This window comes from Neodiprion fabricii, chromosome 7 (assembly GCF_021155785.1).
Source record: "Neodiprion fabricii isolate iyNeoFabr1 chromosome 7, iyNeoFabr1.1, whole genome shotgun sequence".
NCBI lineage: Eukaryota > Metazoa > Arthropoda > Insecta > Hymenoptera > Diprionidae > Neodiprion > Neodiprion fabricii.
In genome coordinates, this window is record NC_060245.1 from 756,054 (window position 1) to 782,204 (window position 26,151).

Here is a 26,151-nt window from a genome sequence, read left to right on the forward strand (position 1 = left end):
TTTAGATAAAACGCGTAATAAAAACACAAAAGCCTCGTAATGACCGAGGGTTCCGTGCGACGACGGCGGGTTTCGAGGTTCGGAGTCGTCAGAGACAGCGGCAGAGGAGGAGGAGGAGGAGGAGGAGGTTGACGTAGCTCAAGATTACACGCGAAAGGACAATAATTATTTTACGGTTTGTGCGGGGCAGAGATGCACGGTGCCACGCCGCGTGGAGGTAGGTACGTACATATAACCACCTTCGACGCGACGTTACCTACCTCCTCGTTCAATCGGCAGCCATCCGAGCCGTGACGTCGCACCGTGCCAGGCGGCTTATTGTTAAACGTCACTCCGGCAGCCAGTCTGCCAGCCTTTCCCGTATCAAATTATATATCTCTCGTACCTATCTTTGTAATATCGTTACTCGCGCACATTCGCAGCATTCGGGAGAACCAGCTGCGGGCCGATTGATGATAAAGTTCGTGCGAGCGAAATTCAAAACCCGTATGCAGGGGATGATTCCTCCCTCGAGGAAGGTATTACTCCCCGAGCTGCTTAGTCCGGCCATTTCTACAGTCCCTCGCAAAGTATCGTACCTACGTAACGTGTATTATACGTGGAGCCAAATTTATTCGCATCTCGAGATTCTTGAAACATGCAACGAAAGGAACGACCACGGAATTAGCTTACACTTACAGTAGGTACACCATCACGTTTCACCGATACATCGTCGGTTATCATGTATTGATTTTTATTTTTCTTCATAGTTTCTCTCTACCCTCCCCGTTCAATTCGCTTCCTCGTTTATCTTTAGCAACAACGAACCGCCGCCGCAGGCTATGCGGCCAGGGTGGAAGCCTGCCAACGACAGGCCCGCGCTTTTTATGTCCCAACGACCACCGAGCTCAATTTTCTAGCACGGCCGGGCGATTTAAGCCCCGGCTGCAGGATTCCTACGAAGTCTGTGAGTTGAAAAATTGCGGGCTGCGGCCGGCGGAGGATCGAAACCTCTGTCCGTGGGACGAGCGCTCTCGACCGCCGACGAGGACGGTTTCGAAGCCGCGTACGCGGTGACGCAACCGCGGGCCAGGCTAAAGGTTCAGCGCAAAGGTTAAGGCTGACACGAGCATTGTTAGCTGCGTCCGTGTTGGCCGCACAAGGATGTAACCATATAATGCGACGTCAGGCATGCCTTGGCTCGAAGCCTCGCCGCCGCCGGTAGAATCACAAGGATGTCTAAGACCTGGCGTACACTCGCCGCACAAGCTCATTGTTCGCGCGGGATATATGGAGTCGAATTATTTGTCAACGACCCCCGGCCCTCGACATCGGCCTATCTCTCTTTCTCTCTCCCTCTCTCTCTCTCTCTCTCTCTCTCTCTTCGGCTAGACTCGGCACCGTGGTTCCGCATTAGCATTTAAAGTATATGCATATAAAAAAAAAGCATCGAGTTGGTACGCATTAGAGCACCGGCGAGCAATTTCAACGAGTAATTGCCTCAGGAATATACCAACCAACGTATATATAATAAACGCTAGCTCTCCGCGTCGACCCGCTAAGTGAAATAAATTTCAGAGCAAACCCGTTTGCACCGCACGTGTATTATACATATGTACCTATTGTATATGCTGCACCCGGTCATCGGGCGATTACGTCTTTCCGCAAGCGATATCTGTGTATGTATATAAGTCTCTTGCCAACGTCCCCGCGTCATTCTTAAGAGAGAGAGAAACGAAAGACAAGCAGAGGAGTTGAGGACCCTGGTTCTGCGGCTACTCTACGGGGGGGAATTACCCAACCCGCGCGATATCTGCCAAGCGGGTGTTTAAGAATAATTTAGTATTCGCTGTTCAAGAAAAAAAAAAAAAAAAAAAAAAAGGCGAAAGACCCGGTCGGGCGTCCCAAAGTTCGATGTGAATTTCTATGCAAAGTCAGTCTGTATGCGCAGGGCCGCGAGGAGCGGTGCAGATAGGTATCTAGGTGGCGGCGTGTCGTACCGTCGACTACAAGTCCCACCTACACGGGCATCGCCGCCTGCCTGCACGCTACGAAGTCTGCCATATACACATATACCGCATATATATGCCGAGGAGCGCATGCAGGAGGAAAATAAAGGTCACTTCCCGTGTCTGAATGAATTAGCCACACACAATCGAACCCCACTCACACCGACTCGCGCGACGCCGGTACGGGGCTACGATCGAGCGTAAACCCGTCCTTCCCCTCCAACCTTCGCCGCGACGACGGCGAACGACCAATACGGTTATGCGCGTCTCTCCATACACGCTGCACTTTGAGTCGTCGGCTCGGTACACGGGGCGTCCCAGGTTACGGTTAAAGTTCCAAGCCGTCTTGAGAGTCCCTCTCGGCGTCGTTTCACCCACCACACCTCACCTCGCCGCCTGACGCACGATGCACCTGTGCTTGTTGTACGTACGTATAACCCCTGCGCCACCCGTCCGTACAACGCGACGCATTCCGATCGTTCGTATCCTATACCAACCTACGTATACCGAAATGTACGTATACGTACGTTATGTGCGGCAGAACCGCCGGCGAGAGCGCAGCTATGAAATGCGTGCCACGTGCATCGGCGATATACCCAAGTCGAATTCTCGCAAGGGTCGACACGAGGGAAAAGAATCGAGTTGTAGAGGAAAACGACGCCGACTGTTCACCGTTGGACGGAAAATCCACGAGTAACGCTGCGGTTGTTGCGAATCGCGCGGCGATTGCGGTTTGCACCCTTGTCGGTGTGTTCAATCTAAGGAGGAAACCGGCCGCGTCTCTCCGACCAGTGAAAAAAAATTTCTTTTCCTTGCTGTCGGATGATTGCGCAATTAATACGGATACGCGAACGATACCACACGCGGTGGACAATTTTAAACAACAATTTATCCCCACAGCTATACGCTTATACGTGTGTATAATGCAACAGCTGAGAATTATTTTCTCTTGGGTAATAAATTACCGTTAATACCTACATTTTGTCGGTGAAAAATCGTATGGTTATCCACCGACGTGAAGAGGCTCGGACGTTGGTACTTTGTATATCGAGTAAAAAAACACACAAGTCATTATTCTTGCTTCGGCACGACGAATGGCCGGCTGACGACGAGGCTGCAGCTCTGGCTTTTTAAAATATCAAACTTTCGATCTCCGTGGTAAAAACGCTCATAAATAAACCCCGTTACTATACCTACATACTATATCAGTCTCAGCTGATAGCTGCCTGCCGTCCGCCATCCGCCTGTATTATGCAACCGAATATACCGCGTCTGTACCCGTGAATGGACAAAGACTCGTTTCTGCGAGCTCAAACTTGCACAACGAGCCGGACGATTCGGTTTCTCGCTGTGCCTGCGTTCGCGGGAATTCGGTGCAAAAGCTGCAGGTTGGATATTTTGAAAATAGCATCCGCAAGCCCGAGACTTTGACGATGATCGTTCCAACAACGATGACCGTGGTAAAATTTTGCGGAGCGCCGTTTGGTTTGCCAGAACTCTTACGGTGTAATAAAACGAGTCTGAAACCGGTGGAAAAGTTTCTCACACCGACCAGCGTCGTCTCTGAAAGTTTTGAGAGCCAATTCGAGCCTCGACGCCAATTTCGTGATTCAATTACCCGCGTTGCACGCTGCAGCAAACCCCCCCTCCCGATGCCGATGCCGATGCCGACGTGGAAGCTGGCCGTCCGGTATGCGCTGATCGGGCGCTAATGCCGGTCATATTATACATACGTTGTGCGCGCACACACGGTTTCGTTCGTACCTACTCTGGCGGTGCAGACGCGGCGTCAAGCGGAAAGCAGTTCTGAGCCTTCAACGGATAACCCGGCCATCCTTCCATTACGCTAATGGCTGGTGGTACTCCAGGGTATGTGTATCGGCGGATCGGACCGCCGTTCGACGTTGGTACGTAGTAACGAGCGTTTTACTCAGTCGCACGATTAATCGTCCAACTACCTCGTCCGTTCCTCGCATCCATTCTAAACAGTCCTTAATCATATATCCGCGCATCGGTCTTATACCCTAGCAGCGGCTGTCGAACCTCCTCGGCCACCTCGACACTTTGGGGCATTACGCGCGTAGCACGCGTGTGCGCGTAGACTGCACGCTCTCCAGGGTCAGCTGCGGCCTTGCCGCTAATTGTAAATGGAGTGTATACCTGTGAAAACCTTGAGAAACGAGGGGGGTAAAAGTGAGTATAAACGAAGACCGGCAAAGCCCGGGGTGGGTGTCAGTTGGCACTCCGATACCGCGCGGTGCGAGATAGTCGCGCTTGGTCAGCGCTCGGGCCTGACCGGGTCGAATCGGGCGTCCCGGCTGTAGCCGCATTGTACGTACGCTCGGGGCGTCGGATGACTAATCTCGCCGAGAATCGTCTCGGATTGAGCCCGATTGAACCTTTCATTCGTTTCGACGTGCAGGCATTAAGCGTCGTCACCTCCTTACGTCACGCCCGCCTCTGCCCATATTTAATCTTGGAAGCATCCTGAGCTCGAAGCCTCTCGAGGATACGCCCGCTAGTCTGTCGCCCCGTGCATACAGGTATACTCGGTAACGCGTCCTACGGATCAGAGATCTTATATTTCCTCGACACGGAATTTTTCACTTTACCTACTCTACCATCCACCTTCATGCCTCCGCCGTCGCGCGCGTCACGCGACTCCGAATCATCGTATCTCCGGTCACGAACGGCCCTAATTCTTCCTTCCCTCCTGCACTGCGGACCGATCGGTTCTCGCGCGACGATACGGATCGGCAATTTCCGTATACCGTGAAGCGAGCTGTACATGCATGCCTCATAATAATATAATATACGCGCGCGTACGCGCACACGCCTGTAAATATCGGGACCGAACTCGGAGCGATGCGAACGCCCGCAAACGCGCGTCACGTATAGTGCCTGGAAAGTAATTGCGGAATATATCGGATAAGAGAGCTACGCCGGCGAGTGGTGGGCGAGGTGGAGGTGGTGGAGGTGGAGGAGGACAACGCAGACTGCGTACGTGTGTATAATATAACGCCGCGCGCGCGGAATCCAATCGGTGTTTATTATTTATGAGCTCTGGCACCGAACGCACAAACGGCTGTTTGTTTTTCTGCCTCCGGGCGAAACACATGTACGAGCCGTGCGTCGAGGCCTTAAGGCCGAAGGGGGACGACGCCTGACGGACGGCTGCCCACCTAGGATTCCAAAGCTAAGGTCAACCCGTATCACCGCGGGTTTCGAGCGCCCGCTGCCCGAACCTACGTATAATAATTCACGAGACTGATCGTTGAAGCCGAAAGAAAATCAAATTTCCGGTAGACGCACCCTCCTCGCCCGGCGGCGTACCGTTTTCCACATTTCAGCGGAACGATCTCTGCGCCTTTGTGCCGGCTCGCTCGAGAGTCGCTGATCGTCTCGTTGCTCTCCAGCTTCGCCGATTTCCGTTACCATTCTTTCATCGCTAGCTCGGTTCACGCGCTGCCGAGTTGGAGATTTTTAAATATTTATGAATCAGGCACGAAATGCCTTATAGAGTGTAGCGCAAAGCGAAGAAGAAGCCGAAGAATATCGAGTTTTACGCTGATAATAATCCCGAATTTGCTGATTCCGCAGCCGCGCCAATTCTTTTCTCCCTCTCCCTCTTTCTCGTTTGTAATTTGCATCGACAACGAACCGCGTTTTCGAAACGTAGAGAGCATGGAGTTGTCCCACGGGGCACGTAGCTACGAACCTACAGCTGCGCATAGGTAGGTGCGGGACAACCATAATCCCGATGGGAAACCCGGTGCATTTAAATGGGCGAGTAGGCGAAGCCGTGAATTTCCATCGTATTACCCGCGTCCTCGTCTCTGCGTCGCGTCGCGTCGACCTGCATTACAATTTACGGCGAACGCGCTCGGCTTCGCGTTCCTCTGGCGCCAATGGTATCGTACGCACTTGCAGGCGTACACACGTACACCTGCTCTATTCGCACCGAGCCGTAACAACGAATCCGGTGGCTAACGGGGCACGTTTTTCAAAACACTTTCGAACCGATTCGTTCCCGGCCGCTGCAGGTGGTATGTATAAGTTACGCTGTTCGAAGACGTCAGCCGGCGATTATGCTTTGTTATGCGTGGCATATCGCGCGCGGCCGTATAGTAGGTAGATAATATAAGTTGGCGGACTCTCGCGGGTCTTTGAATGAAAATTTACCGATTAGTAATCACCCGCCGGTGCTGCAGTGGCTCAAGTACCTACCTATCCTTCCGAAATTGCGGCCCACCGAGGAGCACCGACGCCGACGTTTAATGGGCACATTTATTACTCCCTGTCTCGCCTACAAAGAGCGGCCACGGCAGAGCTCCTCCTATATCCTATAACCCTCGCGGTTATATGAATCAGTCGAGATATTTGACAGTGGAGGCTGCGGCCACGCCGGAGAAGCTATTACATATCTGTTGCCAAAAGAGGAGAAGGAGTGCCCGTTGTTCTCGATTCCTGCTTCGTCGCATTACGCGCGGCGAGTAATCGGCGAAAGCAACTGCAAACGCATTGAAACGCGTTGACCTTAAGCACGGTACACGTGGACCTACGGTACCTACAGCGTAGGAAAGTTCGTCGCTTCGTTCTCGTTTCCATTTGATTGTTCCTCGAGTACCTGTCGTCCTGAAACGTCGTGGTAAACGCGGTCCGCGTCTGCTCGATAACGATATTGCTCGCGCTAATTCCTCGATGCGGAAAGAGGGCCGAGATAACGTTGACGGAAGGCGACGAAAGTACGAGTACGAGGTACAACAAATATATACATACATATAGATATTATTGTAATTCAACGCGCCGCGCGGCGCGGCGGGCGGGCAAACAGATGCGGACGGACGAACGAGACGGACGAGGCGGACGAGGCGGACGAGGCGGACAAACGTGCCAAGTGTGAAGCCAGTGTTCAAACAACGCGAGGCCCGTACCGAACAAATATAAGAATACACTCACGGCGGAGGGAAAAGGAAAAGAAGGCAAAAAGGGAAAGACGGGAATACAACAAACGTTGGATATTTCGGTCCTGATTTGAATTTTTTTACAAAAAAGTTTGGCGAGTCCACATCCTCACCCCCTCCACCCCCGTTTTCCCACAACTAGCTTGCCCGACGTTGATATTACCGGAAGTTGAAGGGAGGTTTTCGCCCGCGAGAACCCCGGTCCAGTCTTAATCCCCCTCGGGTGCGGGGTGTGGCTGATCCTCGAAGGAAGGCTCGTAAAACATTTCTTCCCGAGAACGGAGCGGATGGACCGACAATTTGAGTATTTTCTCACGTTTCACCCGTCCTATCGATCCCGCGACAGAGCCACCAGCTTTCTTTGATTATTACGATTTTCCCTGCGCATTCTGATATAATACCCTTCCCAGCCCCCGCGGGACTCGTTAACGTATATGTATCCGAAAGCGCGTTAACGTCGGAACGTGCAACGAAGTACAGCTTGCAGTTTGGAGCCATAGTCCGCTGTCCCCTCGGCTTGAAACGGATGATCGATGGCTCTCGAGCGATCGTGCCGGATGCCTGCAATACCTGACTCGTCGAATTTTTCGAAGAAAACATCGGCCGGGTCATCGAAAGGTACGAGCTGCAGCCGAGTCGGAGAAACGCGAATCCGTCGAGGTCTGTAATCATCGAACCCGTGTAGCGGGGGGTTTGAAAAAGGATTGCGAGGAGGAATAAAAAAACATCGAGAAGGCACAAGGTAGGGCGAAGGAGAAACGCACCTCCTTAGCGTTAGGCGTTATAGGTATAGGCCTCCCGGCAAGAAGTCATAATTGTCGGTACGCGGCGGGCAGCGGCAGCGGTCTTAAACTTTATATACTCTTTATTCCCTTTGACGATAGTATCGAAGGAGCTGCGACTCATTGTGGTTAACTGCACCTCGTACTCCGCCTCTCGTCTTACCTTTTCTTTCTCATTTCTTCCACCTTTTCTCTCTTTCCCCGAAATCGAATACGCGGTGTACATAATGTATAATGGGGGCGTCGTTTCGTTTCTTTTCAACTGCCGGGATTTTACTGGGCTTTGTAGAATTTCTCTGTATCTCTCTACCCTTCGCCCTTTCTTCCTCTCCCTTTTTCTCGCCCTTCCTTTATCCTTCCTTTTAATTTCACGCACGCTCACGTCTAACTGCATTTTTCTATAATATCACGTTTTAATCACCAATTACACCTAGCCGCGCCTCGCAACCCCTTGTCGTCGTAGGTTTCGTACCCAATTTTTTTCCCGCAACTTGCGATCTGTGATTGGATTTCCGATAAATCGCGTATCCCGGGCGTTTACGAATCAATTTCATATCGGGTGAACGGTTTGATTCGATAACGATATTCATGCGTTATGCCTACGTGTGTGTTCATCATTCAAAAACTCATTGATCGCCATTACGCACCGTGGTTTTAATCCCCCCCCTCTGCGCTCCCTTTCCCTTCTCCCCTTACCTTGCAGTACCGATACAACACAGGTTTGCTTGACCGTTAATGGGAGAAGCGAAAAATACGAAGAATAAGAACGAGTAAAGAACGGGTTTTAACGGCGTCGTTTAAGGCTTAATCTACCGGGTGATCGTAAACAATATTTTTCGTCAATTTTTCGTTTCAACCCGAAGCGGATATGCATGGGCGGTGGAAAATGCGCCGAGATTTTAATAAAAACTTATCTCGCACGAGGCGAGTTTTTATCCGCTTGCCGGGCTGCATGCGTCATTGTACAGTTGAACTGTTCGATATTACGTGAAATCTTTAATTTAACGTAGTTATACGAAATCTCTTACGGATTACAGTTCGTACGTACCATCGTGTGCCATGTGTACCGCGGGCAACGTTTATCGTCAGCCGATAGAAAGAGAGAGGAGGCAGAGTCGTAATTAACCGCGTGACACGTACTTTCGCGCTTCGCCTAATTCGGTTTCACGAGTTGGCGAAATTCTAAAACCGTTTTTGATATCCAAGCCTGTACGCTGTCTGCAAAGATTTTCCAAGTATCTTGACGACCCTACACTCCTAACGTAAGAACAGTTTATATCATTATACGAACTGATATTCAACCGAATGGCGGAGATTTGGGGCACAAATGTGTGAGCTCTGTGTGAGTGCAAACTGTGCGACAGTGTTTCAATCGGAGTAAGTATACAACTAAAATTACTGCACAATCGCGCCACGTGTTCAATTGGCCAAGTCCATCGTAGTCTCGTATTTCGCACAATACTTAAGCAAAGCTGGATTTCGCGAAATCGCGACTTTACAATACTTTATTAATAATTACTGGAAGCTGACGCGGCGGCTGACGGCATTTTATTGTACCTACTTCAAACGCCGTCTGCACGATTTGTATTCTCATACGGTGATAACGAATGCGAAAACCTTGGATTGGTTGGATATGTGATACATATTCTTATCGCCGCAGTATGTACCTGTATATTAATCATGATCATTCGCTCAACGCCTTCTATGACAATTTCTCTCTCTTTCTGTATTGTTTAATGAATTCTATTATATCATACGCGTATGTATGCATGTATGTATTTAGGCCTACGTATTGCAGTGAAGGAGAAATTATTATAGGTGCGTACATAAACCATCCACCACGATGGCGGATACACCACCACCCTGCGCAAAAACCATGAAAGGAAAGAAAAATATAATAAGAGAAGATGGTAGATAATTCCTGAGTATGTGTCATAATACTGCAGGATATGATTGCGGCAATACTGCGATTCGATATGATATGGGACAAAAAAGAGAAGTGAAATTTTCAACCAGATCGGAAATCATATAGATCAAGTAAAGTAAAATACAAAAATCATGAATAAAACCAATAATGATTACCTACCGTCCATGCGTGCGTGTTATGCGTCCGCGTTCTCGCTCTTTCTCTTGGTCAAAGGTTCTTCGAATATTTTCTTTCGTCTTTTCCTTTTAGTGTGTGCGTGTTGTTTTTTTCTTTCCTCGTTTCGTAAATACGGTTGTGATAAAGAAACAGTGTGTATGCAGCATGAATGTGCAGAAATGAAAAACAGCCATTTATTGATTGTCCGTCATTTTTATACATTTTTTTTTTCATTTTTTTTCTCTTTCTCTTGTTCTCTTGTTTCGATTAATTTTTTGACATCTTTTCGAATCAAAATTTAGCACTGATTCTGTTGTTTGCAATTTATAAGCTGCAATTATATATATATATATATATATATATATATATATATGGTGAATTTGGAATGGTTGTGGATATAAGGTGCGGGTGGTTGTTTGCATACGACCGCGGCTCAGCCTTTCGTATCTTTGAATTTTCTTCCCCCCCCCCCCACCCCTGAGTTCTCACGTTATCAGCAACGACGTTCGTCAGTTAAGTAAATGATGAAAAAACATACCGTCTCATTGATTGTGAACTCGCGTGCCCATTGAGGACGGAAATGATGAGGTCGAAAGCCGCGAGGTAGGTAAACAATTCGTGTTCATGTGTATGGTAAATAAAATTGCACCGTCGACAATTGAAAAACTACGTAGGTATGTGTGTAATAATGCATTTAGCAAAGATGACGAAATCATACGACCGTCGCAAATACGAAACGTCAGAACCGCAGTCCATGCTCTCAATAATAAATAAGCTTTGATGTTTAACATGAAATATAAATATATTTGGGTGGTATTGTACAGTCAGTGGATGGTTCATATATACACACTATTTACACGCAAAAGACGACGTGACTTATCGTTAATCACCTCACACGTCGTACAATTTTCATTGTTCGTTTCTCATTTTATTTCCGTCATATATCTTTCTAATATGTATTTCATTATAGCTCTCATTCTCTCACTATATTATCATATATATAGAGAGAGCGTGAAGAGTGCAAGTGAGAATAAAAAGAATATGTATACATACGTGTGCTGATATATATAGGCATATATACATATATATTCTTTTTATTCTCACTTGCACTCTTCACGCTCTCTCTCTCTCTCTCTCTCTCTCACTCTCACTCTCTCATTAACATCCTTCCCTAAATATCGAAATTTATGCACGTGCGCGCCTGCAACCAACAAAATCCTTCCTACTTGTTAGCGCCGTCAGTCGTTGTTGTCATTATCATATAAACTAGACGTATATTTTTAATTCTTATGTGTGTCAATTAGTCAATCATCAATTATACAGGACTCTTGATGCACATATATGTATGACGAGTCAGCTATAGACCATTGAAATACTTCGAACTTCTATTATAATTATATGTATACCTACATTATGTACAGACTTAGATAACTATGGTCAGAGAAATAAGCGTAGAGGTGTATCACACTAGAGACTTGTACATTATCGTAATATAAGTGTGTGTGTGTGTGTGTGTGTGTGTGTGCGTGTGCATGTGTACACGCGCGCACGAATATATAATAGGTATCATCATTAGACGCATGTTTATGTGTATCATTATCGCTAGTTCGATCATTCTCATCTTGTCTTTTCCTTTTCTCTCTTTGCATCGATGTCTAATCGACAACAATATGTATAAGCTTTTATCTATGGTATTATGCGTTTTGGCTATGCGTATACTTCGTAAGATTTATCGAATATCTGATTATGGTTTTTTTTTTCTCTTTCCAGATCTCTTTCCTTGCGGACGCAGTCACAGGCGAATGTTCATTTGTTCATGTAAGTGTTTTCGATTAGTTTTGAAATCTTTCCTACATATTACAACACACTCATACATAAACTACACATAGATGTGAAATCGAGTCTGCCTTTAAAAGAGTCTCAATCCACCGTCTGCAATTGAAGAAATATGCTGTTTCCTGCTTTCAATTCGCAAACATTTATCGTAATCGTTACCTATTATCATCATCGTTATAATTATTATTGTCATGAGAATATCGTAATAATCTGGGAATAAAAAGGGGAGAAGAATCACAACTATGCTCGTACTGAAATTAGAGGATTCAAGATTAAACTTGTGAAGAAATGAAGTTGAAAAAAATCGAAAGTCTTTTATGCCAGAGGTACGCGCAGCACACTGTATTATATATAGGTGCACGCGTGTGCGGGTGTGTGTGCGAGTGTGTGATTACATGCAGTACAGGTATAATATAATGTACGCACGGCGAAACAGTCTTTTTGAATTACATATGCGTAAGTTCAACTGTCTGAAGAAAGCCAGGTAATCGTTATTATATTTTCAACGACATATAACACGCTATTCTGCATACTTTTAATTATTATTATACGCATATGCACATGTATTTTCAAAGTTTTCTTTCTATTGTGAGGCTTTTTTCTTTTCTCTCATGTGAGCCTGGAAGATTTATCAATCGATTATACACATTCAAATTAACGACCAGAGCAATAATTATATGGTAGTCTACTGCAATTACCGCGTTTTTTTTTCGTTTTTCTTTTTATCGCATATATTACCCATGTTATAGTCTTTTTTTTTTTATATGAGTAAATATGTATAATTCCATATACTACCGTATATACTACATAATATATACGAATCTGCGTCATTTTATACTCTACCGTATAAGTTGATGATTTTTCTCTCTCTTTCTTTTACTCGCAATAAATTTGTATTTGCAACAACCTCCGATAATCGCGATATACTGCATAATAATAATAATGACGATATAGCGACTACAGATTTTGTTGTGAAATTTACAAGCGACTGATCATCCCAATCTTGAATTTTCATGAAAATCACCTCGGTTACATATCTGTAAAGTAGTATACAATGTATAAGATACGTACTTGTCAAAAGATAGAGAGAGAAAGTCGGACCCGGCAATATCCAGGCGATATCCATTAGTATTACTAAAATTCTCATCGCATAAGGATTTGAAAAGAGGCGCATATACATACATGTACGGTTGTAATTTGTTTTTTTTTATGCTTTCCTGATTCACTTTTACTCTACATATTCAATGCTATTAATATTATTATTATTGTTGTTTTTGTTGTTGTTGTTGTTGTCGTTGTCGTCGTCATCATTGTCACAATGAGAAAGAAACATCGTTATCGCATATATGCTGAATATAGCTGTATTACGAAACGTACTTTTTTATAGAAATATTCAACTATATGTTCGATTTATCTTGTATTTTATTTAATCATTACCATCATCATTGTTCCATGTTGACATTTGTTTTCTTATTTGTTTTTTTTCTCTTCTTTTGTTGCACGATAGTCGTTTGGTAGCCATATTATTTCTTACAACGTCACAACCTCCGTCAGCGGAGACAGCGGAGATATAACGCATAGGTACCTATAATACCCAAGCGACTCGTTCAGAACCGCGGTTTAAAAATCGTTATCTGTGCAGTGCCGCGCGCGAGATTTACATACATTCCGTTTTATTCCATTAAATAATGTATATCTATTATAAACTATGCTGCGCCTATCGAACCAACCGTACGACCAATCGATACGATACGGAAAAATATGCGGTTTATCTCTCGTGTTTTCAGAATTTCTTCCCCATGATCTGCAATATCTACACATTACATATAGCTATACCTATATTAATTATGCGGAATGTCAACGCGTCTCGGGTCGATATAAACTGTAAATAAAAATCCGGAGAATACGTGTACGCGATTAAAATTAAGTGAAGTCAGAATACAATTATAGGTTAGAAACTTGGGCTTTTTTCTTTTTTATTTTTTCCTCTTCGGAACGCACATCGAATGTTTATACTCATCACTGCTCATTCGTATTCCGACATTTTTCTCGAGTAAACATCACACATAGATACAATAACAATGCAGGAATTTGAATCGAGCAACGACACATACCTATGATATGTACAAAAAGCAATACATCGTATATCACGTTATTCAAGCATACAGCAATACGCATACAGGTATATGTATAATAACGTGGAAGGTAGGCGGATGCGATTTGTTGTGAGAAAATATTGAGAAACAAAAATATAACGAAATTCCGATCAATCTATCTCGCTCGCTATGAAAATCGATTAGGAAAAAGAAAAATCGAGAAAAAAATTCAGGAACTATGAAAGTTCTAACCCGTTAGACGGAGTGCAAACATATTACAAGCAAGCCGCTCCGATGACCGACAGATGGACGTAACGGACGAGGAAAACGAACATCAGACTTCACGGCACGGCATACTCGCTATCAGTTTCACTTACGCCGACGCGTCGCGTCGTCTGGCCGTCGTCACACCACACGCCGCGCCGTCGGTGCGCTACGTATAACTATATGTATTTATATACATCTATGCATAAATATACACATATATAGGTACATATAGGTACGCGTACGTGTACAGAGAAGGTACGGACTGACTCGGTCTCGGCTGGCATTCTGCCCTTTTATCCGTTTCCCCCATCGGGCACTTTCCAATCTCCGGGTGCATCGGCGACCATCCCCTTCTTCTCCCCCTTTCGTCGGAGGACGACCGTATCGGATATCCTCTCCGAGTATCGAATATCGACCGGGCCGCGAGTCCCCTCTTATACGAGTATACCTATATTTTACAGGCCTGTGGCGAATTGGCGAACGTTCGAATATTGCCATAATACATTACATGTATACACACCTTTCTGTAATAATATGGCCGCTGCATGCACGTGTCTTCCGCTTGCGAGTAGTGCCGAAAACAACAACAACAACAAAAATAATAATAATAATAACAACAACAACAACAACAACAACAACAACAACAACAACAACGACACGACACAGTGATACGAGGATTGAAAGAATAATTGCTCGATGGAAAAGGGATGAAGTTTCGAATGATTTGGAAAAGAGTTGAATTATACATACGCGTAGACCAACGTCGAAATTATTTAGCGGTGTTGTCTGCCGCAGCGCACTGTATTTTCTATATCCTCCTTCATTTCTTGTTATATATTCACGTGCGTAGGTACGAATTTATCTACTTTATTGTATACGATCACCGGTATTTTGGCATTTCGAACTGAAGGCGAGTACACCGTCTGTACATGCATACCTATTGTAGCTTACATCCGTAGGTATGAATATGCGATAAGGAAGAGAGAAGAGATGAAGAAAATATACACTCGTACGGACGCGTAATACATATGCACGTTACAGGAAAGTATATACGTAACGTATACACATACCTACGTCAAAAAGGTACTTGGAACAAAAAACAAAGGCAAAAAGCCGCTGAATGAACGACTCCGCTGTACCGCTATTCGATGCACATACACATACACGTGTGCCTATGTATTTATATATATATATATAGGCGTACGGCGTAGGTATATGTATACATATGCGTACGTAGGGAGGAACCTCTGAAGCGAATGGCACCGAGTTATATTTGGCTGTGAATTGTGTATGCACAGACCACTGTTATATACGTGGGTAGTACAAGCATACAAGTATTGACTCGAAAAGGAGAATATGCGGAGAATGAGGAGAATGAGTAGAATGAGGAGAACGAGGAGAATGAGAAGAGAGAATTCGACGCGTCGTTTCGCATACATACTCGAACTACTCGTTCGTTCTCAATAGTCGTTAAATATTTTTGGCATATGTTTATTAATTACACATGGTTAGACGAAAACACGGGCAGGGTGGCCGAGGTATATCCGACGAGATTAGAAAATAACCGCGGTTTGCATATTTCTGTACAAAGTTGTTCCTACGCATACCTACGTACCCATGCGTATACTATACGTATACACAAATATGTACGTACCTATATAGGTGTCGGAATATTTTTTATTTATTTTTTATAACGTCCAATGCCGCAAGTCTCGATTTGGATCGCGTTGGAATCAAGAAACCCGAAATTTAGGGATCTTGTTCGCGACGCACGGCGACTAACGCTCGTTATTTGGATGATTAATCGCCCTTCGCGAGAGATGATGCAAATGGCAATGGAAAAAAAAAAATAAGTACGGCATAAAGAAGAATGATCTACGACTTGGAATAGATCGATAAAAAAATAATAATCGACGCGTGAGTGACGGAATGTACCAATAACAAAACTGCAGCGTTTCGACAATATCCAAACTAAATATCGTGCGCCCTAAGCGTTTACCCGTAACATTTAGGCAGAGGTGTTTTATACGCATTGGTAGTGCATAGTTCTCGACTCTGGTGTGAACTTGTACACACTATCGTGTATATCGTATGTTTTACAGGTATCAATATAATATACGAAACACGACGTGGATGACGATAAGTATAACGATGATGACAACAACAATGACGATAATAATAATAACAATAGGAATAATAATAGAAATGATTATGATGTTAATGATGAGGATAATGATGATAATAATAATCATAATAAGAATAAGAATAATAGCTATCGATTAGAAACTAGCAACTAATAGTAATAGTAATCAATCGCAATCGACAATACTAATAATAATAATAATAATAATAATAATAATAATAATGATGATGATAATAATAATAAACAAGAACAACAACAACAACAACAATCCGTAATAAGAAGGAAACATAGCTAACATGATACAAGTTTGTTCTTCTTAAATTTTTTTTTCGCCCCCCCTCCCCCCCCCCTGTTTCCGTCAACAGGGGAAGACTCGACTCATCGTGCTGCGTAGCATGAACATTGTAGTACATGACACGGTGGCGAAAGAGACAGGTAATTATTACGGAATCGAAACGACAATGGTTCGTTGATAACGGAGGAATGACGATACAGGCAGAAGGTGGTGGTGGGTGTCGAGCGACGATTACGTTAATCGGGCAATCGATCGTCGGAGAGACCGGAGGGGAGGGGGGTGGGCTTGCGAAGGTGGATGTGGAGACGGAGGCGGCGTGCCGGGTTTAGCTTTGGGGCAGAAGCGCGTGATACGCGGGAGCCTCGTAGAACCCGGCGGCCTGTAGGGCGTGGAGGGAGGCGGCCGCGTGGCGTCTGTGGATCGCGGAAGCGTAAACCGCGCTCGACGTCGCGGCGACGGCGGCGGCCGCGTGGTGATGATGGTGGTGGTGGTGGTGGTGGTGGGTGGCGGTAAAGTGCGAGGCGAGGGGCCGCGAGGAGGAGGCCGCGGGCCGTCTGTAGGGGTGGATGTGCGAGTGGTTGTGGCGGTGATGGTGCGACGTCGACGTTGTTCCCCCCGACGACGACGCGGAGAGGGTGGTGGAGGAGGAGGAGGATGAGGGCGCAATGAGGCCGCCCGCCCCGGTGCTGCAGGCGGCGATCGAGAACTGCTGCCGGTACGACGACGACGAAGACGACGACGACGACGAAGAAGAGGTGGAAGACGAAGAAGACGAAGAAGAAGAGGCGGAAGCAGAGGAGGCCGCCGGCTGCAGGAGAACGCTACCACCCACCGCCACGGAGGAGGAATTTCCCGTCGAACACGTCGCCGCTGCTGCAACGCTTTGGTGCTGGTGGTGGTGGTGGTGATGGTGGGCACGCATTGCCCGGAAGTAGTGTTGATAAATACCTGATATAACGGCCTTCTCGTCGGCCGAGATCAGGCTCGTCGCCGTAGGGACGGACGTCATCTGCTGCTGCTGCTGTTGTTGCTGCTGCTGTTGCTGTTGTTGTTGTTGTTGTTGTTGTTGTTGTTGTTGTTGTTGTTGTTGTTGTTGTTGTTGCTGTTGTTGTTGTTGTTGTTGTTGCTGCTGCTGCTGGGAAAGGGCAGCCAACTGCTGCTGGGACAGCGAGGCTTGCTGACCAAGAGACGCGGCGGCCGTCAGAGCCGCGTGGTAGGAGGAACTCTGGGTCGCGGCGACGGCTGCCGCCGCAGCGATGCTGGAAGCGGCCGATGTTGCCGCCGCCGCCGCTGCCGCCGCCGCCGCCGCCGCCGCCGCCGCCGATGCCGATGCCGAGGACGACGACGACGACGACGTCGATGAGGAAGTCGCGGAAGTCGTCGATCGGCGACTCCTGCTTCGACTCGAGGTCGCGACCGTGGCTGTCGCGGGTGGCGGGAGGTTGTTGACAAAGGGGCTTCGCCGCTCACGCTCGGCCCGCCGATAGTAGCAGGGGTGTATCATTAGCAGGGGTTCGCCACCGCCGGGGGGCGGCTTCGCCTGGCTCGGAAGCTCGTACTCGACGCTGCAGTCCACGTGGAGTGGCTGGGAGTAGTCCTTGTAGGCGGTTACCTGCTCCTTGCAGTACTCCTTGTAGCCCCCCGGACCCGCGGCGCTTATAGCGAGGGCCGACGAGGCCGGGGGCAGAACCGTCTGCCCGGGAGCCGGGGTCGCCGGTATGACCCCGTGGTGTCCGTGCCCGTGCCCGACCCCGATCACCACTTCCTTCTCGTAGCAGGCGGCGGCCATGATTCCGAGACCTCTTCGCTCGGCTGCACTCCTCCTCCCTTCTCTCGTTGGGGTTGGGTTTCGAGCTTATCGCGCACCGACGGATCGTTATTATTCCGCTTGTTCCTCGAGGCTGTCACCTCGCCGCTTTCGCAGACACTCACTGACACTGATGCTGCTCCTGGTACGCGATCCTTCTCTCCAAATTCATGACACCCCGCCTTCTCGTCTTCCTCGTCCTCCTCGTCGTCAACCTCGACGACGCTCAGCCTGTCATACCTCGGGCCCGTTCTTGGCACATCAGCGATCGCTATTCGGTGACTCGCCGAGGATGAGTGATCGCCGAAACCGAGCCTCGAATCCAGGACTGACGAGGCGAGGCCCGCTGCTTGGTTATATTCTCACACTCTCGGACTTTTGACCGCGGTATAATAACTCTGTCGCTCCCGTAGTGTTGGACCAAGAGGTGGTATATATCCAACACGGAGGAGACGCACGTCGCTTTCCGGTATCCACAATAAATATCCCACCGATTAACCGATTGTATTATCTAGATTTTGTAACAGCCACTGTCGCTTCCCGTCGATCACGACGATGGTGATGATGGTGATGACGATGATGATTATGGTGATGGTGATGATGACGAAGATGATGATGCGAATGTGCCGCCCACCCGTCAATTAATCCAGACGCATTGCACGGGGTTTACTTTTGACGTAATATCCTTGTTGCTTCTCGTATCACTTCACACTATTTTCCATATGCCAGGCCGTACGTTTGAACAAATAAATAAAAATAAAACGGCGGGGGGGGGGGGGGGGGGGGGGCAGCAGCAATACAGGGGGCAACAGAAACGAAAGTAACACACTCCACTCGCAGATAAAACGACGATTTTCTGCACGTAGCACAAAAATATAATTATAATTATTATATTACATCACCAAATTCGCACGGTTTTATAATTCGTCATTCCGGGATCATTGCTCCTTGACCCAGAGAGACCGAGACGCCCGTATATAAGTATTTTAACGAAGACCTCGTTGTGAGGCGAATTCAAGGCAAAACGATACACAATAATTTCTTTTCTCCTTTTTTTCCTTTTATTCAAGGAACAGAACGCCAGCTGTACTTCACGTATTCGTTACGCGTGAAAGTTCTCCATGCACTGCGGAACGATGGATCGCGTTGCGTAGGAGAATAATTATTCGGCAAACTGGTAGAAGGGATAAACGACAACGAATAAACGGATTCGGAAAACTGCGAATCGAAGAAGAGATCGCGCACACATTCGGGCAAAACGACTAGAGTTCTCCACTGTTCGGTCGCTTGCTTCCGTTTCTCCTCTCCTCGAGCCGATACCGGTAAGTATCTTTGATTATTTTCCAAACAGTTTTCCTCTACTCTTCCCGGCCACGAGATTGTAACTTCTCGATACACTGTCGTCGTCGTTAAACACTCTACTATACTGTACGCACGTTATTTAATTATTTTTTTTCTTTATCACAAATGCCTCGTTCTGTCCGTGTGTATTCTACCGTATACTCGAAACTTGCGTGCGTGTGCGTGTGTGTCTGTCCGTCCGTGTGTGGATGTATGTATGTACGTACGTACGTGTATGTGGGCGGCGAAAAACACCTCGCCAAAAATCGGTCGCTCGATCGTTACACGGCGAACGTCGAGCTGCGACTGAGGAGCCCTCGAGCCGCCACTCCCCGCTCGGCTGGTCCGCGTCGTCACCTCCCACCTTCCGACCCCCACCGCCGGGAACCGACCTCCCCTACCGCCGCCGCTATTCACCCCTGTCCTGGCTGCAGGGGCGCCTCGCCGGGCTACACCCTCGTCCCGGGGGTTTCCTAATTCCCTCTTCATCCTCAGCGGCGACGGGGCGGGGTGGATTAGCCGGTTTGACGCGATTTCGGTACATGTGCCTGTATCTTGGCCCGTCCGGGGTTGCCTCTGGTTCTCTTACGTCGTCGCTCCCGAGGAGACGGCGTTATCGCCGAAATATACCCGGGGGAGGTGAAGGAGCCGGTCGTGCTACAGCGAGCTGACGGGCCGACGGATGTAAGATCGACGTCGGACGTTTCATTCATACCTAAAATCGTTATCGGATAAGCGGCGCAGCGGAGAAGGAGATTAATCGCACTTATCGCCGTACACGGACACGTGCTTTCCGACTCCCACTTCGTTAGGTTCGTCGTGTCTCGTGATCGCGGAGTTGAAACAGCCACCGCATTGATTGTACTTGTACGGCGGTGAAATCGCCGCGTTCGTCTATAATGGAAAATAACTATAGATACCAGGTGGTAGGTTGTATTTTTCAGCGATATGCCCGGGGTTCGGGAAACTTGCGTTTCTACCTTGAGCGGCTTCCTCCCCGCTCGAGGATTTCAACCTGTTTCCCCTTACCGCCCCTCTTCTGTCTGGCGCTCGCCGCCCCCCGACGACGACGCCATCGCCGCATCCACCCCTCCGTCGCGTCGACGGAAATCGATTCAAAGAGCTGTTTTGGCACAAGGCGACATTTTTATAGACAATGGATGGGTGTTTAATTAAGGGCTGCCGCCTACCCTTTCCTCATCCCCACCCCGCACCCTTATACGTATACATGATGTTTTCGTCGCGCGTTTCGCGATGCGATTTTCGCAGGCCGTGTCGAGGATGATACGCGATTCGCGGAATACGAACAAGTTTCGCAACCGCGGATGCCACGGGGGCTCCTGTTGGAATATTGCACAACGTGTGTGCGTATGTGTGTGTGGGTGTGTGTGTGTGTGCTCGAGGCTCGCGGTGCCGATATCGTATATATTTCCATTATTTGGCCGCGTGCATGCGCGAGAAGCTAAAGGTGAATGACGCCTCTTACTCATGCTGGCCCCGTCGCGTCGTCGCCCGTCGACGTCGTTCGACAGAGCAACCGCCATCCGCCATCCGCCGTATCACACCGTCCACCTTTGAGCACCGCCGCGCGACCGAACACAATGATGCAAGTCGTTATTAACTCCTCGTGCGAGGCCTTTGTCCAACGGATTTAAGAATTTGAAATTCTAACTCCGCGCGCGGCCGGTTTCTGAATTCGTTCCGTCTCATTTCGCAGTAAGATTAGCTGGGGTGACTGTCAATAGATTCACGGTAAAACGGTTCGTCCGACTTATCGCAACCGTACGACATCGGTGCAGTTATAGGTCGACGATGGCCAACCTCGCCACGCCTCGTCGTTTCTGTGACACCGCTCTCTGGTTGCCCCCCCCCCACCCCAGCACGCCATTCGCTATTCTAATGTCCAAATCGTTTTACATTACCATTCGTTGACTCGCGGGCGACGATCCTCCTTCCGCCGAGTCCTTCCTCGATCGACGCCAAACTATAACTCGAGACGACGGACTCCGTTCGTCTTCCGCCGCTTTTAAGTTATATTGCACCCTCGTCGATGATACGACGCGCCCTCCAACGACGCAAACAATGCATTCCACACCCATGTTCCCGAGATACATCCCTCCCCCCCCCCCCCGGTCCTTTTCTCGGTTCGATTTTTTGCACACAATGCCGCAGATGCGGGTACGACGACGAACTTAATTATTATAGGTACCCACCAGACTTGACTAGATAATATTTTTTTAGAAAAGCCATCGACGAGCTGTTGTGGACTGTTTATTATGCCGCATTATTTCGGGCTGACCGTCTGCGTATTACAGCGTATAATGAGCCGTGTCAAGTCCCTGGAATTTCGACGGTCAGTCGGTCAGCTGGTCGCCCGACTCATTGTCATATATCAATAAATGTTCTTCGTGAGGCATAATCCTTCCCACCATTCCATATTTACAACCTCACGAGTTCGCAGCGTAGCCGGCATGTATAGGTATAGGTTATACCTATAGCCTGCGATCCTTCCTGCCTTCGTAAGCCCGATCTTATTCGGGAACCGCGTCGGACTTTACGTTTCATCGGAAAAAAGGAGGAAGAGGAAGAACTAGGTTCGGTTCTATCCGTTCACCGCGCGCAGCTGCTGCTGGCGTAAATAAGAAAATCACCCTATATCGCGTTTCTATCGATTCGGAGAAACATATAATAACGATCGAGAGATCGCAGTGAGGCAAAAAGCAAGCGGACACACTCGAGATGACGGGGACCCGGTCCGACGCTGTAATAGTTAATTAGGTCCGCGCGAGCGAACCACCGAGGAATTTTTCCTCGCTTCGTATCGCCCAAAGGACGACCCGGCCACGATCGTGTTCTCTGCCACGGACTGTTTTGCGTCGACGTCGAATTGCGGTCTCCACCGACCGCTGCCGCTACGCCGTGCAGCCTACCGCGGTCGTATAGCCCCTATCCTATACGCTCTCCGGCAGTTGATATCTCTTTCTCTCTCTCTCTCTCTCTCTCTCTTTCTCTTTCTCTCTGTCGTCGTCACCATCTCCGTCTTCGTCGTCCTCATGGTCGTTCGACGATGCAAAGGCGACTGCGGTCACCGATCGTAACAATAGCCGTTGATAATTATCCCGAGATTAGGGCGTATCGGAGTCGAACGATGTATACCTTGTGCTTACCGCCGGTACCGGCTTTTAGTTTACAGAAAATTGCGCGACGGTTACGACCGAGATCGCGATATATTATACGTCCGCGTGTAACAAATAAAGACCCCGTATTCAGACGTGACGAACGATCAAAAAACAAGCGAAGTCGAGAATGCGAAACCGGGAGAAAATTTTACCAAATTGGCGGTATAATCGGCAGATTTTTCATCACAGCCGCGAGTGGACGACGGCACGTTTTTTTGGATTTTTTTTTTTAAATTTTTTTACTTCACCTGCAGCGACGGTTCTCCAAACAACCGTGCCAATAATGCCCATATTGCATAGGCGTGAAGTGAAATCGGCATCGATATAACGCAGCGGAATATAAATTGACGAAATAAATCGATTCGGACGACTGCGTACTTACATGCCGAACCGATTGCGTAGTACGATCATTTTCCTTCCGACCCTCCGCTCCTCTGTACCTAAATATATAAGGAACGAGCCCATAGACAATGGCTCGACACGGTATAAAGTACAATTAAGAGAAACGATCTCTGACCGTCGCGTCGGGTTCCGCCTCTCACGCATCCGCATTGTGCCCGGCAAGAAGAGGCCTGCCTACCCGCAGCCTAGCTCCGTATCTCGAGACGCCGCTGCAGTCTCGCGTCAAGTGCCGATGGGTGGTGGGCTGCTCACATCCTCCTCCTGCCATGCCTACTCGTCGCTCGTTTATCGGTTCCTGCCCGGCCCGGATTCGTCATGTTCTCCAGTCATACAACCATTTTGGCTTACCGTCTTCCGGGTGCATCCGCGGAGCCGAGGATCGTGTCTTCGTCGCCTTTCGCGTATGCGGAAGGTTATTATCGTAGGTATGTAGTATCATAGGTCGAGCGGCGCGAAGAAACAACCATTTTCCGGAACCGTAGTTGCTCACAGGGACCAATCCATCCTCGCCTTCGGGTTTAGTCCCGTTTTAGGATACGCCGTATCTGATTGGCATAACCTATATGCATATACCTATACGTACCCGTGCGGTTTCTCCGTCTACGTATCGATCCAAGGCTAAAACAATTATATCTGTCCGCCGAATCGGGGGAGACGCAGCAGCAGCGGCAGCGATTTGACGCGCGTCGCTGAACGTTTGATCAGCCTTGATCTACTTCGACGGTGCGCGTAACAGGCGTAGTTGGATACGACACCTACTTATCGCACGCGGTACTGCGGTAATGGGTATACGAATTTGATAGTATGTCGACGTAGCGTCTGTCCAACACCTCGCAGACCCGGTCCTCGTGTCTCCCGGATGCAGCTTTTCAGGATGAAAAAACACTCCGAAGTCAAACGTTACGACCGGCGTACCTAAAACTCTGTTCAATCGTCGGTCAGATTTCCTCTTCGTCCGCACGTGCCCGGCGCTGCATAGCCGATTCATCCTGCAGGTCTTTTCTCTCCTGTCGAGATCAGTTTTTCGCCGGGCATGTAAGGCTGTACGGCACGGGGTAGGTGCGACGAAGGGGGAGGTGCACGTGTGCGATGGGTGGCCGAAATGATCCGCAGGAGCAGGCGGGGCGGGTGACTGGAGACGGTGGGAAAGACCGGAGGCAACGTTTTTCGAAGACTTAGCCGTTGCCATGGCGACGCTAACTAAGATGGCGGGTGCAGGAGCTGAGGAAGCGAGGAAGCGAGGAAGCGAGGAAGCGGGGGCCGGGAACCGCACGTTTGGTCTAATCAGCGGGACTGCGGCGGGAAAAACTTGAGACCCCGACGCGGACCACCCGCGGGACCCGCGGGAGATGTGGCTCCGGGTTCCCGATACCTCCTCCTTACGTATACATCCCGCACGTGCCTATCGATCCTTCGCGTCGCCGTGCACCCTGACAATTTCTCGGGGTTCACCTGTCCGTCATCCTCATCGCGCGAGTATCAGGCATCGGCCGGGCGATTCTCCGAAATCGCGTGTCCGAGGATGATCGGCGTGCATCCAGCTTCTCGGGCCTTGTTTTTCGAGGGGATGGGTCCGCAACTTTTACGCCGCCGTGCCGAGGTTCGATACTTGGATAGCCCGTGAGGTTCTACGTGCGCGAGTGGGACTTTTGTTTGTTTTGCCTCAAGGGCGGCGGAGGGCGCGATCGCGTTGCACCCGCACGCGCTCTACCCCCATGCCCCCTGCGCTTCTACGCGCTGTATAGGATATGCATGCGTCCGCGGTGTTGTACGAATGACTCACTTCTACGCTGTAAAAGCCATTACGGTATAAAGATTTTACTGAGAAATTGGCATCGTAAGTATTGTTGAAAATCTACACGATATAATACCAAAAGAATTATATGCGCTTAGGCTAATCCTTACATTATAGCTTTTCGAAAGCAGTAATTGTTGCTCACCATTGCGTAGGTAGGTACTTTCGGTTATATGACCCCTAGTGTTCGAAACGCATTATCTATACGGGCCCCCCGTACGTTAGTAATGCCTCATCCGTCGGATATACTCGTGCATATATATGAATTATCGTGCGACCGTGCAATATAAATATCGACTTTCCAGGCATCGTCCATGTGGGTACCTACCTACATAAATGTCCTGTAGATACGAAGGCACGCTTTTTGTTGCGAATTAACGAACCTAATATTATTGTTGAAAGTAGACAGACACTACTGCGTGTACAATTGCCGGAGTGAGCAAAGCGACTGGCGGCAAACAAAACGATAAAAATAAGAATAAAAATACATACGGCGATGGAGGGGGGATTTGGCAAATGGGAAGTAATAAAACTGGCAAATAGTATAAAATTGCGCTTACAACGCGAAATGTAAATAAACGGGTATTTGGTCGACTGCCCGGCTAGCTTACAGCGAGAATAGCGACGCGTAACTATATAGCGTCGCTTTAATACAAGCACACTGACGCACCCGCGATTATGCCCGACATGCAATATGATTCACACCGCACGTTAGATTTTCACAATCGCGCGCAGCTTTTACGCTGGCTGGTGAAGGGAAAAAAAGAGTAAGAAAAATATCACAGAGCGGCGAAGTTGGGAATGAGGGTCGTGACGTTTTCGTATAAAAAGAGGTACCTACGCAGAATTGAGGCGGAAAGTCCGTACGTAATAAAAGTATCAACTTCTCTCTCTCTCTCTCTCTCTCTCTCTCACCCGAACGAAAAGATAATGCGAGGAACGACTATTTGACTCAAGCTTTCACGAGTATTTCACGAATCGTGCAATAAGAACGACGCCGTGGTATATTTGGCGAATACGTAAGCAGTTACGGGAAAAGATGAGGGAAAAAAGGTAGTACCTAACTCGACCAGTACCCACTGCCCAGCTGCGTGTGTCAATATTGAATAATTCGGTAAACGACGGCGGTGAAATCTGAAAGGCTCTACGCGTCACCGCTGTTTGCAAATTCCG

General features: G+C 48.2%; 1 protein-coding gene across 1 annotated transcript in view; it reads right to left on the bottom strand.

Moving 5' to 3' along the window:
• Positions 1–18,243, bottom strand: part of LOC124186573 (alpha-protein kinase 1-like) — a 111,041-nt gene extending 92,798 nt beyond the window's left edge. Inside the window, exons 1-2 of the mRNA XM_046578405.1 lie at positions 17,925–18,243; positions 17,403–17,696 (exon numbers count right to left, since the gene is read on the bottom strand). Coding sequence (XP_046434361.1) covers positions 17,403–17,696; positions 17,925–18,243 — 613 coding nt within the window. The remainder of the gene's footprint in view (positions 1–17,402; positions 17,697–17,924) is intronic.
• Positions 18,244–26,151: the final 7,908 nt, after the last annotated feature.